This window comes from Rattus rattus, chromosome 12 (genome assembly GCF_011064425.1).
Source record: "Rattus rattus isolate New Zealand chromosome 12, Rrattus_CSIRO_v1, whole genome shotgun sequence".
Classification (NCBI taxonomy): domain Eukaryota; kingdom Metazoa; phylum Chordata; class Mammalia; order Rodentia; family Muridae; genus Rattus; species Rattus rattus.
This window is the reverse complement of record NC_046165.1, coordinates 71260750-71279973: the sequence shown is the minus strand read 5'-3', so window position 1 is coordinate 71279973 and position 19224 is coordinate 71260750. Positions and strand designations below refer to the sequence as shown.

The 19224-nt window shown below is 42.1% G+C and overlaps 1 protein-coding gene across 1 annotated transcript in view; it reads left to right on the top strand.

The window, feature by feature from the left end:
• The first annotated feature begins 954 nt into the window (after positions 1 to 954).
• Positions 955 to 19224, top strand: part of LOC116913352 (M1-specific T cell receptor alpha chain-like) — a 495143-nt gene continuing 476873 nt past the window's right edge. Inside the window, exons 1-3 of the mRNA XM_032917508.1 lie at positions 955 to 1006; positions 1145 to 1450; positions 1780 to 1783. Coding sequence (XP_032773399.1) covers positions 955 to 1006; positions 1145 to 1450; positions 1780 to 1783 — 362 coding nt within the window. The remainder of the gene's footprint in view (positions 1007 to 1144; positions 1451 to 1779; positions 1784 to 19224) is intronic.

The following is a 19224-nucleotide window of genomic DNA, read 5'->3' as shown; positions in this document are numbered from 1 at the left end:
GACTTCCCTTTATTAAACTTTTAATAAAACTTATTTTGATCATAATTCAGCTCCCCTGCTTCGCTCCACAACCCTACCTACCTGAATTTATGATCTTTCTTCTTATCTCTCTTTCCACTAAAAATATAAACATCAAAATAAACAAACAAAAACTAATAATAGAAAATATAAAAACAAAACAAAATGAGTCAGAAAGCCCACACCAAAACAAAAACACAAATCAAAACAAAATCTCAACCATAGAGCCAATTTTGTAGGGCACTGGACCGACTATGGAACCTGGTTGATAGACCTGATAATACTCCACTGGGGCAAACTGAAATTAATTGAAAATATTGCATCTGTCTATCCCAGGATCATAGGACTGACAAATAAGACTTTAGAATTAAATGTTACCAGATTCAAGACCAGGGCCACATCAAGTCCTCTAATGTACATTTGCAAAGCTGTCACCCATACCTTGTCTGTTATTCTGCCACACTGATATGACCTGAGCCTAGAATTGTTATATATCCTTCCCACTGGGAAATCTACTCATGATGTGAAGAGAGCTAAAGCATCTCCTCAGTCAGGATCTTCTCTGACTGAATTGGGAGCATTGTCCACACTCTCTCTCTCTCTTTCTTTTTTTCTTTCCTTCTTTTCTTTTCGTCTTCATTTCAGAAAATACACACTGCTATACCTGGTGGCTTTATCAACACAAAATTTTACCAACAACCTATGATAGCAGAATTACACTGTCAGGGTTCCTGAGTCTCAGGACCCTGCTTACAGCAGTACTAAATTTGAGCACAATGGGAAGTGCTTCATAGGTCAGAAAGAGCTTTAGAAGAAAAAGTGTTTGTGAAGGGTGGAGCCTGCTGAAAGAACTGAGGTGCCTGTGAAGTTGGAGACAGTGCTCTGTGGGGAGATAAAAGGCCACCTGAGTTCACCACAAGCTTCAGTCTAGGAGGAATGGACAAGATCCTGACAGCATCATTTTTACTCCTAGGCCTTCACCTGGCTGGTGAGTCATGGAGGAGAAACCTGAGGATATGGGATTAATGTGGAGGCACAAAAGAATTGGGGCACCAGGAAGTCATGGTATCATAAGCAGGAAGTACATTCCTGGGAAGCTAACAACAGTTGTTATTTCTCTACACAGGGGTGAGTGGCCAGCAGGAGAGACGTGACCAGCAGCAGGTGAAACAAAGTCCCCAGTCTCTGACAGTCTGGGAAGGAGGAACTACAGTTCTGAACTGCAGTTATGAGAACAATGCTTTTGACTACTTCCTGTGGTATCAGCAGTTCCCTGGGGAAGGCCCTGTACTCCTGATAGCCATACGATCAGTGTCCAGTAAAAAGGAAGATGGACGATTCACAGTCTTCCTCAGGAAAAGTGAGAAACGGCTCTCCTTGCACATCGAAGACTCTCAGCCTGGAGACTCAGCCACCTACTTCTGTGCAGCAAGTGCACAGTGCTCTCCACACACCTGCAGCCCAGACCCAAACCTGCAGCTGAGGCTCCAGCAAAGCCCTGCTGCGGGCTGAGCCTGCAGAGATGCACAGGAGTTGTCATTTGCAGGAGCAGGTGAAGAGGTCACTCAGTGAGTGTGAGGATTAGACCATTGGTCCAGAGACAGAGCAAGCTGGAGTCATGGCTTGCTTTCTCCAGTCTCCCTCAAGAGCAGCTGGCGTCTTCCATCTATTTCCTTAGCTAGTTTAGATGAACCACTTTCCTGCGTGGTTGTATAAATAGTTCTCTGTACAGTTGGTTTGTGGCTACTGTACATTATAGAGGCCATGTCTCCCTGTTCTCTTGTCAACAGCGTTGTGTGTAGTTATTACAGTCCAGCGTCAGGAGACCTTGACTTTGGCTCCTGGGATAGGAATCACATAGAGTTTTCTTTTCTTTTAATTTCCTCTGATGACCAGAGAAGCGGTGATTCACATGACCACTTCCTCTTGTTTTGCCTATCATATCCTCATCTACCTCCAACAAATTCAAGTACGCAAAGCAGGAGGTATTCACAAGGATGCAATTGTGTTTCCAGTAGACAGATTATATCAGTGGGAGAAAATAATTCAAGTTACTCACTTAATTATAGTATATAATTGATATATAATTGTATATTATAAATAACATATATAAGTGTATAGTATCTCTCTCAGACACACACACACACACACACACACAGATTAAGAAACACAAGAAAGGGTTTTCTGTCTGCACCCTGAAACTGACCCTGTGCCACAGCTCTCTCTACCCAGATTCTCCTGGGAAAGAGCTGGTCTCCCAGGAGTACTGACACACAGGTTTATAGGAGGGACAAGCCACAGTCAGAGACAACAAATCCAGCTAACACCAGAGATAACCAGATGGCAAGAGGCAAGTGCAAGAACTTAAGCAACCGAAACCAAGGCTACCTGGCATCATCAGAACCCAGTTCTCCCACCACAGCAAGCCCTGGATACCTCAACATACTGGAAAAGCAAGATTTGGATTTAAAATCACATCTCATGATGATGATAGAGGACTTTAAGAAGGACATAAATAACTCCCTTAAAGAAATACAGGAATCACAGGAAGGAGTTAGGGGAAGAACTGGAGGGGCTGAAGGGGCCTTATCTGGCATCAATGGGAGGGGAGGCCCTTGGTTCTGTGAAGGCTCGGTGCCCCAGTGTAGAGGAATGCTAGGGTGGTGAGGTGGGAGTGGGTAGGTAGGGGAGCACCCTCATAGAAGCAGGGTAAGGGGGGATGGGAGAAGGGGTTTGCAGAGGGGAAACCGGGAAAGGAGATAACATTTGAAATGTAAATAAATATAAATGAAATGTCCAATTAAATAGAGAAATAAATAAATACATAATTAGCTTGCCGAAGTATCACCCTGGAAAAAGTCAATGCAATATGCATCAGAGCCCTAAGTGTAACAAACTTGAAACTGTCAGAGCACAGAGTAGCAAATAGGACTTTCAAGGTAGAGGGATAGGCAAGGATGTAGAACTTCAGCCTTGCAAGAAATCCTGACAGCTTACAAATGGTTTCTTAGGGAAGTAAAGGGATCCTTCCCAGCTATGAAGGAGTTGGAATGGCCTCAGGAAGGGGAGCTGCATAGATACCTCTAGACAGATTAGCATCTAGATTCCAGCCTGTTTGGATGACACTATGGAGGGTCCTCCAAAAGCCAAAACCCGCCTACCAAATGGTTCAGTATACCATTCCAAAGAACTCAACATATTGGAGAGATCCCTGTGCATCAGTGATGATTGCAACCATGTCTGTAATACATTAGGGAACCAATCTTGGTGTCCAAAAGCAATATCATGGGTGAGGAAGATATGATGGACTTAGATAAAGATGTATTTTCAGTCATAAAGAAAATGGAGTTATGCTATTTATAAGAAACTGCATTCAGCCTGGGCCATGAGAGATGTCTCAGCATATAAAAATACATATTGTTCCTGCAGAATCCCCAGTCTGAGTTACTAGCACTCTCATAATGCCTTTCAACCTTCCTCAATTCCAGAACCAGAGCTCTGATGCCCTTGTCTTCCCTGTGTTGGAACTAACCACACATGTTGCCAAAGAATATACACAGCGGAGACGCATTAAAATAAATTAAAATATTAAATGGATGTTTTCAGAAATGGATACAACTTGAGACAAATACATTAATCCAATTCAACCCATTTCAGAAACATAGTCATGCTGACAATGATAATGTTTTTCTCGTGTATGCATGCTAGGTTGTGTATACATGAAAGCCTGTATGTATTTAATCTCATGAAATAGCAGGAAGAGTTCTGTTCCAGAATAATGACTGAGGGCTGGGGTAGGAAGTTAGAAATGGGAGGAGCTGTGGTAACAGCTCGAGTGTCTTCAGGTTTACAGTATAAATTTTAGGAAATATACCATGTTCAATGACTAGCACAATGAAAATAAACTCAAGGAGAATAATTTTATTAGTTATTGATAAATTGCTTTAATGTTAAATAGTATAAGATTTTTATATCATATGATATATTTAGGCAACATATATTACTTGAGCAACCTAAATTTGTAATATCAAAGTTATGAGAATAAAAACAAATCCTCTTTTAAAAATAAAGAAACAAAAGGAAGAGAGAGAAGAGAAGCATCTTCAGGAGGTAGAATAACTTATAGCTGCTAAGTCTTACTGCTAAGTGCGAAGGTATCATATATAAGTTCTTTACTTTAAATGTAAAAGATATGCATTATAATAAGTACTTTAAACTATAGTTTTAAAACTTTATTGTTTTAAATGTGTGTGTGTGTGTGTGTGTGTGTGTGTGTGTGTGTGTGTGCAAGTGAACAAATGCTTGATCTATGTGTGGAATTTGTAAGGTATTTTATGGTATTAGTTCTCTCTTTCCTTCCACATTGTTGGTGCCAGAGATTGAACTCCATTCATCAGGCTAATAAGCAGGTACCTTACCCACTGGTCCATCTCAAAGGTCTAAAAGCTTTTTACTTAGTAGAAGCAGCTTTAGTATTTATGTCCCTCAGTGGTGCACAGAATGAAGGAAGGACCTCTCATTGCCAAACGCTTTGCAAGATGTGCTCTCATGATCCCACATAAATGCAAACAAAAATTCTACTGAAAAAAAAATCTTTAAATCAGTTCATGTCATGGGGCTCAGGGTTCTAGAAGCCCCAGACATCTACGAGGCTAAGGAAGGAAGAGTGCTTGTGTCTAAATGTTAGAAGTTAGCCTGGGCAACATATTAAAAAGACTATCAGAAAAACAAAACTAAACCTAGAAAATGAGGAATTTGTTTATCTTAAAATGCACAACATATCATTTCTCTTCACCTCACTAATACATAGTTTTTAAATATGCAAAAAGAAAAGTTAGAAGATAAAATAAATTAGATTTTAGCAGTAAGAGATATGTCCCTCAATGCCATTATGTGAACTCCCGGTTGTGTTTCTTGTCAAGTTTAAAACAGATCAGAAACTTACAGTATTTATATGTAAGTGGCATAGTCTTCACATCCAGAGACCGCCTCCCCTAAGGATCCATCCCATCTGCAGACACCAGCCCTCCACACTATTGCTAATGCCAAGAAGCTCTTCCTGACAGGAGCATGATACGGCTCTCAGTTCTCTGAGAGGGTCTACCAGCACCTGACTAATATAGATGCAGATACTCACAGCCAACCAGGAGACTAGCCTGAAGACCTCCGTGGAAGAGCTGGGGGAAGGACTGAGGGGGCTGAAGGGGATCGCAACCCCATAAGATGAACAATATCAACTACCTGGACCACTCAGAGTTCCCAGGGACTAAACCACCAACCAAAGAGTATACAAGGAGGGAGGCAGGACTTCAGATACATATGTAGCAGAGGGCAGCCTTATCTGACATCAATGGGAGGGAAGGGAGGCTTGATGCCCCAGAGTAGGGGGATGCTAGAGGGGTAAGGCAGGAGTGGATGAATGGGTGGAAGAGCACCCCCATAGAGGAAAAAGTGAAGGAGGAGAGGGAGATGGGATGGGGGTTTGATGGAGGAGTAACCAAGAAGGGGAATATCATTTGAAATGTAAATTAATAAAACTATTAATAAAAAATAAAGTACTGAGTAAAATACAATATGATGCCTAGGTTACAGTCAGTGTGAGAGCAGAGGCATAGTCCAAGATGCATAGGGGAAAATTGGGAAGCCCTGGGCACCACAGGAGGAGCCTGCACTTTATAAGGAATGTAAGGTTAGGAATTTTATAAAGAACCACAGAGTCTGTGAGGTCAAGCAGATTTTAAAGGACCTAATCATTACTACTTGGGTGTCTTCATGTGGTGGGTAGGTGAAAGTCTGCTTTTGGAGTTTGAGGTTTGGGGGTGGAGGTCTCGTCCCTTCAGTCTCTGACGAGAGAAATTTTTACTTTGGACAATGCTCCCATATTCACAGACTTGTGGACAAAAGGTTATTTGCAGAGGATTTTGCTTTCCTGAGAACTGTAACAACTGCAGAACAGCGTTAAATATGGGCATGCTCCTAAGTAAGGCCATGGACGGCATTACTGGGCATCCTCACTCTCATGGTTCTCCTCTCCCAGACTCCTGCAACGATTCCCATGGGGTTGTATCATCACGATGAGCCTTTACTGTAACCTCACAAGTCTACTTTGATCTCACTTGTCTGAGCAGGTCTTTGGCTGATGTGAAGTCCCAGTGATTTGGAGTGAATAGGAACCAAGGTGTGGGTGAGGATTTCTGGTTTGTCTCTTTAGGGAAACCATGATTCGAGATCATGTTCCCCTTTCAACCAGGCACAGAGTGAGGAGGACAGTTGAAATGGGTATAGATGGGCAACTCATGGAAATTTCATACTATTTTGTTTCGGGAAAGCCTCTCAGACCTCATCACAGTTTGATTTAATAAACTGTTTCCAAGTTTCCTGTAATATTTATCTTTGTTCTTTTTTCCAGATTTTACTTTTAGATATTCGTGTGTGTGTGTGTGTGTGTGTGTGTGTGTGTGTGTGTGTGTGTGTGTGTACATGTGAGTTTGCTTTGTGTAAGCACAAACGTGTTGTGGGTGATTTCTGGTACTTTCTTGAGGTAAGAAGAGGGTGTCAGATACTTTGGAGTGGGAGTAATTGATATGATCCAAACAAGATAGTTATTGACAACCAAGCTGACTAAGTCAATTACAATTTTTAAGTCTGTTTTATTGATGTCTGGTTCATGTCTCTAAATGTCTCATAGTGCACAAGTTCAGGGGTACAGATATTTTAAAGGCAAAAAAAAAACCCACAAAGACCATAATTTATATCAAAGTTAGATGAAAGCAACCTCAAAGTAACCTTGAAGCATTCATTCCTGGCAGAGCAATGTAGACAGAACATGCCAATTAGTTTTTTATTTATATCTTTTCCAGTTATTTTAATCTACTATAATAATTTTGGTTAACATATCTGGACTACAGATAAGACCATAGGAATCTCCAGTATGTCGCCAAGGCAGCCATGACCATGGTGGGTGGGAAGTGGAGGTCTGAGAGCTGTCTAAGCAAACACAAACTGAAGTGAGAATGGAGTGTCATTACCTTAGTCATTTCGGTGATAAGCACTTGCTGGACAGCCAGCAAATTGGAGTCTGAACTCCCACCCTCATGATTGAGCACCAAGTGCTCCTTATCATCGATCCATTTCTCAGACCTTTTAAGCTTTATTCTTTACCAGACAGTACTGCTTGACAATTAAATTACACAGAAAGGCCAAAGAATGTTTCTAATGGGATGGTTCTCCCAGAACAACACATCCAAACTTGGTATATCCCCAAACCAGATTGTAGAGCCCATGAGAGAGCTTGCATCTGCTCTATCAAGGGCATAGAGTAGGAACACACTGAGAGCAGCCCAGGCTGCAGAGACCAGTAGTTTCCTGCTTAGCTACAGAGATTGAACAGCAGGACATACCCTCAGCTGTCAAATTGTCAACAGAGCAGACCTCAGATACCAGAAACTGGTCCCAGAGGCACTCATTAATTTGTTATTTAAGCTTATAACAAAGAACTGGAATTTTTCAAAGACCTTGTTAATACTTTTCTTTTCTGATTGCTTCTTGATTTATTATGATCATTGAATTTATTTAACTAATACATTAAAGTAATGAGAATCATTGGAAACTTAAGAGCTGCATTCTAAATGACTATACAAAATTCAACCATCCATTCATGTAGCATAGCATGGCCCTAAGTACTTCCAGGTTATATGTATATTATTTGTGGGGGCAAATAATATGCTTGTATCACAAAGATAACTGGCAAGCTAATTCTGAGATTGTTTTACAAGTAAAATATAGAAAGAATTTTACAAGTCAGACTGAGGACTTGAGGACAAAGTTGCTGTGGTAATTATTGTTGTTATTGTTGTTGCACACATATGAATTATGAGTGTATATACATGTGTGTATATACATGTGTGTATATACATGTGTGTGTATATACATGTGGAGGCCAGAGGCACACATTGGGCATCTTCCTTTACTGCTCTCCACCTATTCTATTTGGAAAGCGGGATCTATCATTAAGCCTGAAGCTTGCCTATTAAAATAGATTGGGCACCCCCAAGAACAGACTGTAGCTACACCGTACCATATCTGGATTATGACGTCTGCTGGGGATCCTCAACTGCACCCCGCAGCATCTAGACTATGACCTGGCTGCTGGGACCTACAGGTGCACCCCATAGCACCTGAATTGTGATCTGACTGCTGGGGATCCACACACAGGTCCTCATGATGCACATCAGGCTGTTATGTTATTCCTGTCACAATTTCACAGAATATCAGCAAAAGGGATCTTCTGGAATTCTGAATGATTGCCCTTTACTACATGATTTAGAACTAGCTTTTTAATTGCAAAATTTATATAGACCCTATCACTTAGTAAGGGAGGAAGATTATTTCAGATTCCAGTGTTTCATGGGGAAATTAGTGGACCTGTGGGGCTTTTTAAAAAGTTAATCTTTATTAGACAATAGATATAGAGATACGAACATATGACAATGGTCTGTAAGTGCATTAAAGATCTCAAATGGCTTGTGATGAATTTGACTTTGGGCTCCCCCAAATTATCCCACAGAGTAACACCCCAGTATGCAAAGCAGCTTGACTCTCGGTATGGGTTTTCCCATAATCCCTTTAAAGTGCTGACTCTTCTGACCACCAAGAAAAACATGGAAGCAAGTAAAAGTCTGTGGTCAGCTATACTTTTTCTCTCTGTACATGGAACTGGTGGCCTATGTTCAAACAAAGCTCACTTCCTGCTTGAGGCAGTATAAGAAACACATGTCCTCAGCCACCAAACCCAGACAATATTGCAGATGTCAAGAAGTGCATGCTGACAGGATCCTGATACAGCTGTCTCCTGAGAGGCTCTGCCAGAGCCTGAAATACAGAGGTGGATGCTCACAGCCAACCATTGAACTGGAGGAGTTAGAGAAAGGGCCGAAGTAGCTGAAGGGGTTTGCAACCCCATAAGAAGAACAACAATATCAACCAACCAGAGCTCCCAGGGACTAAACCACCATCCAAAGAGTGCAGGTCTTTTTGTTGTTGTTGGTTTTCAAAGCTGGAGTATGATCACATTTTCTGGCATTTCCGCTGTCTCCTTACCTTTGGTATCCACTACTGAGGAGTGGTGAGCTTGCAGGGGACCTATGGCTGCAGTCACATATGTAGCAGAGGATGGCCTTGTCAGGGAACAATGGGAGGAGAGACCCTTGGTCCTGCCAAGGCTGGACCACCCATTGTAGGGGGGAAAGTCAGGGCAGTGAGGCGGGAGGGAGAGAGTGGGTAGGTAGGGGAGCACCCTCATAGAAGTAGGGCAGGGGGATGGGATAGTAGGTTTCTGGATGGAAAACTCAGAAAGGAGATAACATTTGAAATGTAAAGAAAAAAATCCATTAAATGAAAAAAAAAAGAAAGAAATAAACATATGTCCTACAGAGAGACATACGCCTCCCCACAGGCTGCCCTGTATGTTGGTAGTCTTGGACTTCTCTAGTATGCATGTTTCACACATAGCTAAGGATATTAAGCAGGTATTAAGCAGGAAGTATTGCCCAGGCTTATTGCAAATCATATAGACCTGGTGGGGAGCAGAGATTGAAGAAAATCAAGCAGAATGTGTCTTCTGTAAGATTTGTCTTTGAATCTCAAGCTAATCTAATTCCTACGATGTTTCGTTCACATCACACAATCAGCTGTGTTTTCTGAATGTTCTACACTGTAGAATCTACAGGACCCAGTGCAGGTCAGAAAGTAACTCAGGTCCAACCAGCACAAGCAGAAAGAAGGGGAAGAAGTTGCCCTGGGTTGTTCATATGAGACCAAGCAGAACTTAGACCATCTTCACTGGTATAACCATTTTAGCCTCATGGCTGGAAAGTTTGATGAATTATTTCTGTGCTTTCTGGGATCCAGAATTCATTGTTGGAGGTGACAGCATAAGCTTAACAAATATGGGAGCTCCTTTGGCATCAGCTAACTGAGGAGCCCAGCTGAGGAGCACACCTGCACATCCCAGACAAGAAGGTCCCAACGGTGGCTGCTTCATCTACAGTCTGTATCAGACATGTGTTTCTAAATAAAGCACCCTTCTATAACATTGGAAATAGTGACCATAAGAAATGTTTTTATAATACACTATCTTGAATATATCTTAGTAAAAATTATCTCAGAGAACAAACAGTATTTTCTACAGCCGGGAACCTTGCATCCTAATAATTTAAAGTGCTAGCTCCTCTTCAAGGTGGTAACGGCACCCACCTCAGATTGGGTATCTGGAAAAACCAAAGAACATAATTCCCTTTGAAGGTTACCATCCTGAGTGAAGAAGTCAGGGAACAAGTCATGGGAGAATAGAAGGAATTCACCCATCAAATTACTGGAGGTGACTGGGGAGTGCCTGCCAATCTTTGGCTTTGCATCTGGCACTGAGCCTGAGGTACCGAAGATCACTAGCTAGGTTATCAGGTGGGAAAGAGAGTTGCGTGAGGGCAGCATCTGTGTGCACTGCGACTTGTGGAAGTACAGTGAGAACCATAAAGCAATTGGAATCAAGGGCAAACCTCCTCACCTCCTCAGTCTCTCTCACTTGAGGAACTTCAGAAGAGGTTAGGCCATTTGCCAACATGTCACACACAGAACTGACAGCAATCGGAGGGTCCCAGCCTCGGACATTCCTGCTACAGGTGAAACTGAGAGAATGGCATGGGTCCAAATCTGCAGTCATATAAAACATAACCAGTATTAATCCTGTACCCAAATCTTCAACCCTTTTCTATTTCATGTCCAACCCTGAAGCAGAGCCACATGGGGAAGGGAATTCTGGGAAATCTATGTCTAGATAATTTAAGGAGATTCTAAAGCACCCCCTGCAAGCTTACCACTCCTCAGTAGTGGATACCAAAGGTAAGGAGACAGCTGAAATGCCAGAAAATGTAATCATACTCCGGCTTTGAAAACCACCAACAACAAAAAGATCAATGTTAATAAACAAGCAGATGAACAGAGCAAGAAAATCAATTCAGGACCTAGACAAGGAAGTTACAACATGCATGAAACAATAACTTGGAGGGGAAATCAAAAGACATGGAAAAAAAACTCAGCAAGAAAATTGAGACTCTGAAAATGAACCAAATATAAATGCTGGGAAATCAAATTAAATGCAGTGGAATGCATCGTTAACAGACAATATTAGGCAGAGTGAATCAAAAACCTGGGAAGAAAGAAAACTAATGAGCTTACCCCAAATTTCCAAGAACTCTGGGACACATTAATGAGACAAAACCTGGGAATCCATGGGACATATAAAGGAGCTGCGATAAACTAAAAACAGAAACAATACACTCAATTAGAGTGTAGCAGAAAATTCTCCAAAGCTAAAGAAAAAAAATATATAGATCCAATCTCAAGAGCATTGAAAACCTCAGGCATATATGACCAGGCACACCCAGTGAGTCTCAAGAACGCAGTGCCCACGATGCACTCCTGTTCAGAGAGACACATTGTCACAGGACTGCTAGAGTTGGCAAAGTTACTTCTTTAAAATGAGAGAGAAATAAGAACATTTCAAGATAAGAAGACGTCGATGCAATTCATGACAATGCAGCCAGGAAATTCTTCGGGGAGCGCTGTGCACAGAAGAAAGGCAGCAGCATCCAAAGGAACACGGGCTAGAATACATCTCAGGAAAGGAGCAGAATTAATGAGGGAGTGTATCATGTACAAACAGCAAACCGTGAAACTCCCAATACAAACAGGGAAGGAAGGAAAGAATAGGCCAATCAATCAAAATAATAACCCACAAAACCCTGGCAAATGACAAATTCTCTCAATATAATTTTAAAAGTAAGTGACCGCCACTCGCCAAAGAAAAGCCAGTTTAAGCAGCCGTGTTAACAAACTATCTGAGTCTCCAGCAAATACCTCTCAAACAAGAACATCAAAACTTGACAGTCAGAAGATTATCAGCACACCAGGTAAATGAAATGGCACACCGAGTTTCATATCTGAAAGAGGTGACTGCAGACGAAAGCTATCAGAGAGCTGAGGAGAGCCACCGCGTAGCCACAGAGGGCAAACCTTGTGCATGTGAGTGCACGGGGCTTTGGCTCCCAGTTCAACAAAATAAACCCTAATTGACAGAAAATGTCACATGGGTCCCTAATCAGTAATGATCTGAGATTTCAATGTGACTTTAGCAAGCCTTCCCAAACTAAAATCCGGAAAAGAAACTGTAGAGCTAAGGGGTCCTGCCTGTCCACATCTCCGATTTTGGCAGGAGAATCCCAGGCAGACGAGGAAGGGGGATATACAGGTTTAGATGATTCGCTAAATGCAAACCACAAAATCTTGTTAACAAATATAAAATTCATATTCTCTACGCTAAGAGACACGTTCATCTGAAGTCACGGAAGTTAACAAGAAAAAGGCATTTTTAAAGAGCTTAAAGGACAATGAATAAAGCTTTCAAGATAACAGTCTATGAAATTAAAATTTGTTTTCAATTGTCCTGACTAAATGTTGCTCAAGCTGAACACAGTGGCACCTGCCTGTAGTGTTTAATGACTTGTGAGGCTGAGGCAGAGGATTGCCAGTTTGACTCTGGTCCGAGTAATAGCTGTATGCCACCTTAAAAACAAACAACTTAAAAGGAGAAAAGTTCATTCGAGTGCCCTGAAAAACTATGTTTCACAATGCACAGTTCTTTAGTTTACTTTTAGGGATCATTTTATTGTGCTGCCCCGTCTGCCCTCTATTGCTCTCTCAAGTGGTCCTCTCTCCTCAGCTTCCCAAACACTACCGTGCCTGTCTCTACGATGTATCTGAAAGGGATTCAAATGAGTAATACAAAAGTTTTTTTACAAAGTCAGTAAAAAGAGAAATAACCATGATAAACCTTAGCTACTTCACAAATGATATGCGATAAGTAAGCCTATAAAAACACCCAGCACGGTTTTTCATCAGGGAAGGAAAATCAAGCTCCACGTTTACATGCCATTTCCGTTCTGAGCATCACAAGTGCATTACTGTAGCCAGAAAGAAATGACCCTAGGAAGATAAGGGAAGATGATGATTCTTTTCATCATCAAACCCATCTAGAGAGGAGATTAAGCAGAAATGAACCATGAACCTGGTCATCGAAGGAAGTAAATGTTTTACTAAGAAAAACAATATATATTTTAGTTACTATCAATATGCATGAGAGACTACAATTCCTATTTCAGAATCTATCTAATTCAGATGCCCAGATCTCTGTAAGACGGTTCTTACTGTTCTCACATTTGATGCTAAAGATGGGGGCACAGATTTCTCTAATTTCAAATAGCATTTGTGAGTATGGTTGTTGTCAATGGAGTGTAGTACCAAGAACTCCTAAAGAGTAGGGATTTTACCGTGGGAAACAATGGCCCAAAGCAGAGGTGTCAGGCGTGCCAGGGATGATGACATTGTTGCTTGTAACTGACCCGGACGAAGCGGAAGTCAACAAATGTAAAAATCGTTAACTCACCTGTTACAGCACTGATCGTCTCAGAAAGCCTCTTCTGCAGTTGTGCTGTGTGTGAAGTGTAAGAGTCAGAGGGAAACAAACACACAGGCACATTTCCCTACCAGGACCTGGGCCCTAGGACCTGTGCCCTGTCCCTTGCCTCTGACTTGCCTGCCCATAGTGCTGTCCCATCAAATCCCAGCATGGTGACAAACTGCACTTCCTGTGAGTCTTTAACTCAAACACCTGGGAAGACTTGTCTAACTCTTTCCATTTTCCTTCCCTGAAAATCAGGCTCTAGGGTACTCCAACTGTGGGTGAGAAAAGTAGTTATTTCCAAGTTTTATTTATAACTTGAATACTTTAGATTTAAAAACCAATGCCCACCGTAATGGACTTATCATGAGTTTTTCACTGACTCTGTTGATGGCTTCGCACGCCTCCTCTTGGCTCTGTGATCCCCGCCGACCCCGCAACAAGTCCCTGTCTGTATTCATGTCATTGTATTCCGGTACTCTATTATTTTCTGCTTCGCTTTTACATTTCCCAACCACCCTTTAAGAATTTTTTTCTCAAATGATCCTTTCTTTTCTAGTTTCATGGCCTAAACCACCCACAAAAAAATTTTACACACACACACACATCACATACACACACATCACGCACACACCACACACACACACACACACATCACACACACACATCACACACACATATACACCACACGCATACCACACACACACATGCATATCTCACACACACATACACACCACACATACACACCATACACACATCACACACACGCATATCTCACACACACACACACACATATCACACATCACACATCACACACACACACACACACACACACACACACACACACACATCACACACATATCTCACACACACACACACACACACACACACCATACACACACATCACACACACGACATCTCACATTCACACATCACACACACATATCACACATACATATCACACACACACACACACACACACACACACACACACACACACACTCACACACACACACACACACACACACACACACACACACACACACACACATACACACACATCACACACACACACGCCACATATGCACACATACACACATATCACTTATAAATACATACACACACATCACACACACACACACACACACACACACACACACACACACACACACACACAGTAGAAACTTAAGGGTTCTTTGGAGAACCAGTTGTGTTGGAGGGTGTTTCGCTGCGGCAAACACGTGAAGGAGTGTTTTCCTAAAGTGGAGACAGGTGAAAGACTAAGGCAGACTCGTGAAGGCAGACTCGTGAGAGAGGACGTTCTGCTAAAGCAGACACCTGAAAGGACACGTGATGACGGATTCTTTGCTAACAACACGATGTATTAGCCTGCCTTACATTGCATAGTTAATGGGATTTGTTGGAACTCCACAGACTCGGGCTAATTAGATACACATGCTGTGGCAAGACACGTGGTGAGACACGACCTGTGCTGAGGCAAGGCACAAGAAGGACAAGTGATGTTTGGATGGTATAGGAACTGGACTGCTGGTGTATCTGTGAAATGTTTGTGAGTGGATCAAGCTGCTGCTAACCTGTGAACTAAACTGCCAATTTCCAGACAACACAGAGCTGCTCCAGAGACCCTTTCTAGACAGGTCTACTTTCCCGGTACCCTTTCTTTTCCACTACCCCTAGTAGGTGATGGGCTACAAGGAATGTTAAAGCAATTAAGAACCATCATTAAATGTTTAAGATGGGTAGGTGGCCCCATCCCTCAACAGGAGCTGTGCCTATCCACTGAACATAGTCTTTACAGGTTCTATCTCCCCTGTGTTGGATACTTTGGCTGTGTTGGGTCCTGGGATTCTCTTGCTTTCCTGGCATCTGGAACTTTTTTTTTTTTTTTTTTTTTTGGTTCTTTTTTCCGGAGCTGGGGACCGAACCCAGGGCCTTGCGCTTCCCTAGGCAAGCGCTCTACCACTGAGCTAAATCCCCAATCCCAATCTCCATCTGGAACTTTCTAGTGGCTACCCCCAGTTCCCCATCTCCCACTGCTATATACCTCCATTCAGATTCCTGACCCTCTGTAGTTCTCCCCTAATCTCCTCCCACACCTGATCCTGCTCCCCTTTTATCCTCCCCCTCCTTTCACCTTCCCAGATGCCTCCCTCCTTTAGTTCCCCTTTCTAAGTAGAACTGAAGCATCCACACTTTGGTCTTCTTTTTTCTTGAGCTTCATATAGTCTGCAAGTGGTATTGTGGGTATTCTGAGCTTTTTCCTAATATCCACTTATCAGTGAGTGCATACCATGTGTGTTCTTTTGTGACTGAATTATCTCACTCAGGATATTTTGTAGTTCCATCCATTTGCCTAAGAATTTCATGAAGTCGTGTTTAGTAGCTGAGTAGTACTCCATTGTGTAGATGTACCACATTTTCTACTTCTATTCCTCAGTTGAAGGACATCTGGGTTCTTTCCAGCTTCTAGCTATTATAAATAAGACTGCTATAAACATAGTGGACCGTGTGTCCTTGTTGTATGTTGGAGCATCTCTCGGTTATATGCCCAGGATTGGTATAGCTGTGTTCTCAGGTAGCACTATGTCCAATTTTCTGAGGAACTGACTGATTTCCAGAATGGTTGTACCAGTTTGCAATCCCACCAGCAATGGAGGAGTGTTCCTCTTTCTCCAGACATCCTCGCTAGCATCTGTTGTCACCTGAGTTTTTATCGTAGCCATTCTGACTGGCGTGAGGTGGAATCTCAGGGTCATTTTGATTTGCATTTCCCTGATGACTAAGGATGTTGAACATTTCTTTACGTGTTTTTCAGCCATTCAAGATTTCTCAGTTGAGAATTTGTTGTTTAGCTCTGTACCTCATTTTTAATGGGGTTATTCAATTCGTTCCTGTCTAAAGTAAATACAGGGGATAAAAGTGGAGCAGAGACCGAAGGAAAGGCCATCCAGAGACTGCCCCACCTGGGGATCCATCCCACATGCAGTCACCAAACCCAGACACTATTGTGGATGCCAAGAAACACTTGCTGACAGGAGCCTGGTATAGTAGTCCCACAGAAGGCTCTGCCAGAGCCTGACCAATACAGAGGTGGATGCTCACAGCCAACCATCGGAGCGAGCAAAGGGTCCAAAGGGGAAGAGTTTGGGGAAGGATTGAGGGAGCTGAAGGGGTTTGTAACCCCATAGGAAGAACAATAATATCAACTAACCAGACCCCCCCAGAGCTCCCAGGAACTAAACCACCAAAGAATACACATGGAGAGACTCCATGGCTCCAGTCACAGATGTAGCAGAGGATTGTTTTCTCTGGCATCAATGGGAGGGGAGACCCTTGGTCCTGTGGAGGCTTGATGCCCCAGCATAGGGGGATACTAGGGCTGTGAGGTAGGAATGGGTGGGTCAAAGAGCACCCTCATAGAGACAAAGATGGGATAGGGGACTTGCAGAGGGAAAACCAGGAAGGGGAACATTTGAAATGTAAACAAATAAAATAACCAAAAGAAAAGAAACATTAAAAATATGGTTAAAAATTTAAAGTTACATATATATTTTGTATGTGTATGTATGTATATATACATGTATGTATAGGGAAAAGAGCTTAGCTCACCTCTGCTAGCTGTACCCCAAGGAGACCCTGCAGGCTGGGATAGGTGAGGTGGGGTGTTCCTGGGTCCCAACAGGCCTGAATGTTCTGGGGTCTGGCAGGCCTCCTCAGAAGGGAAGGCAAAGGAGCTCAGAGTTTAGAGGGACAACCATCAGCTTTTTGTAAACACACACACACACACACACAAGTCTAGGATCAACATATGAAAGAAAACATGCAATACTTGTCTTTCTGAGACTGAAACAGAAGCAGTTCGTGGCTGGACCTCTGCCACCTGATGGCTATCTAAAGCTTGAGTTCCTTGCTGTCCTCTAATCTCATGGGTTAAATTGCAAGAACACCTAGTTGCAACAGCAGCTGTCCCTGCTGAGCTGCAGTTGTGCTGAACTGTGAGTGAGTAGAGATTGCCTGCTGTGAAGTTAAATTGCCAAATGAGTCTTCTACAGAAATATCTCAGCTTTATTTTCAGTAGTTACTGATGAAAGCTATTACTACATCAATACATTTCTGGTTTAGTGTAAATTAAAGTTGTTTTCTAGATGTGTGTGGATGCTCGCAACTTCACCCATTCTGAAAAGTTCTTTAAATATAAAATGTTAAACTTAAGTTAAAAAATTAGTAATTTGGGTCTTTGTCATTTGCTTTAAAAAATAAAAAAAAATGAGAATTGTTCGTTCATTCAAAAAATAAGTGAGGTAGAAGAGCTACTGTGCTATATGATTTCCGTGTGGGTTTGTTGTTTGTTTGTTTGTTTGTTTGTTTAGTACTCAGTGGACATGTCAAAGTTATTGAGCCTTCCCTCCTGGAACAGTAGAGCAGCATTCTGGAAACTAGTTTTTGGGTTGAAGATCTGGACCTTCCACTCATTAGCTGAGGGGATTTTGGCAGACTGCTTCAAATGTTCTCGCTTCACTTCCTCATTCTTACATGGTAATATCTGCTGAGAGAGTAAATGAGGAGAGGGGTATCCATGAGACAGTGCACATGCTCACATGGACATGGACAACTGTATGGCTCCATTTCTCCCCTTCCACATCTAATTGGGTTGTAAAGATCAAACCTTGTCACCAGACTCATGCCGCAGGAGCCTTTACTGGCCAAGGCACCTGGACAATCTCCCATTCTTGTCGATTCTTGAAATTATTTTCTCAATGACTGGGGTATTCAGAAAGTTCTTGCCTGTGCCTATTCTTGAAATGGTTTCTCTGTATTTTCTCTAACAATTTTACTCAGAGCTTCGTCTTACGTTGAGATGTTCCATCCAGTTTGAATTAAGTTTGCACTAGATAATAGACCTAGTTTTATTCTTTTACATACGGGCATCTGTTTTTCTTAGCACCATTATTGAGGCGTCATTCCATCAACGTGTTTGTGAAACCTCTGCCCAGTTATGGAGCTGTAGTTCTGTTGCCTACTTTCTGTGTTCTCAATTCTGTTTAACTTGTCCATGTGTCTCTTTCGTGTCACGAAAATGTTGCTCTCGTTCCTGTGCCTCTGTAATCTACTTTGAGATCAGATATTGCGATACCTCCTGCCTTACTATTTTTATTTAGAATCACAGTGCCCACACTCTGTCAAGCATAGTAACCAGTGCCTTGATCCACGGATCCCACTTGTCATGTGAGAACGGCTTTTGCTGTATCTCGAAGGTGATGATAACGCATGCTTTCATTTTATCACCCAGTTCTATGAAGTTTCAGAGTTCTCCCTTCTTCCTTTTCAAAGAATGACTCACTGGCATTTTCCCCATATCTGTGTAATGGTGCAGTGTCTACAGTTTTGCTTGCTATAGATCTCTAAATGTATTCAGCCAATATCTAATAAGTTATAAAATATCATTTCAATTATTTCATATTCGTTTGTGTTTAAATAATGTAATCAGTTTTTGAGAAAAGTTCAATGTGCTGTTGAGGAGACTGCATACTTGACCGCCCTAGGGCAGAGTGTTCTGCAAACGTCTGTCAAGCCCATGTGACACATGGTGCTTAAATTCTTAAATTCGTAAGTTCTTAATTCTTAAATTTCCTTCTTTCTTTTTACTTTTTGCATTGGTGGTATGCACA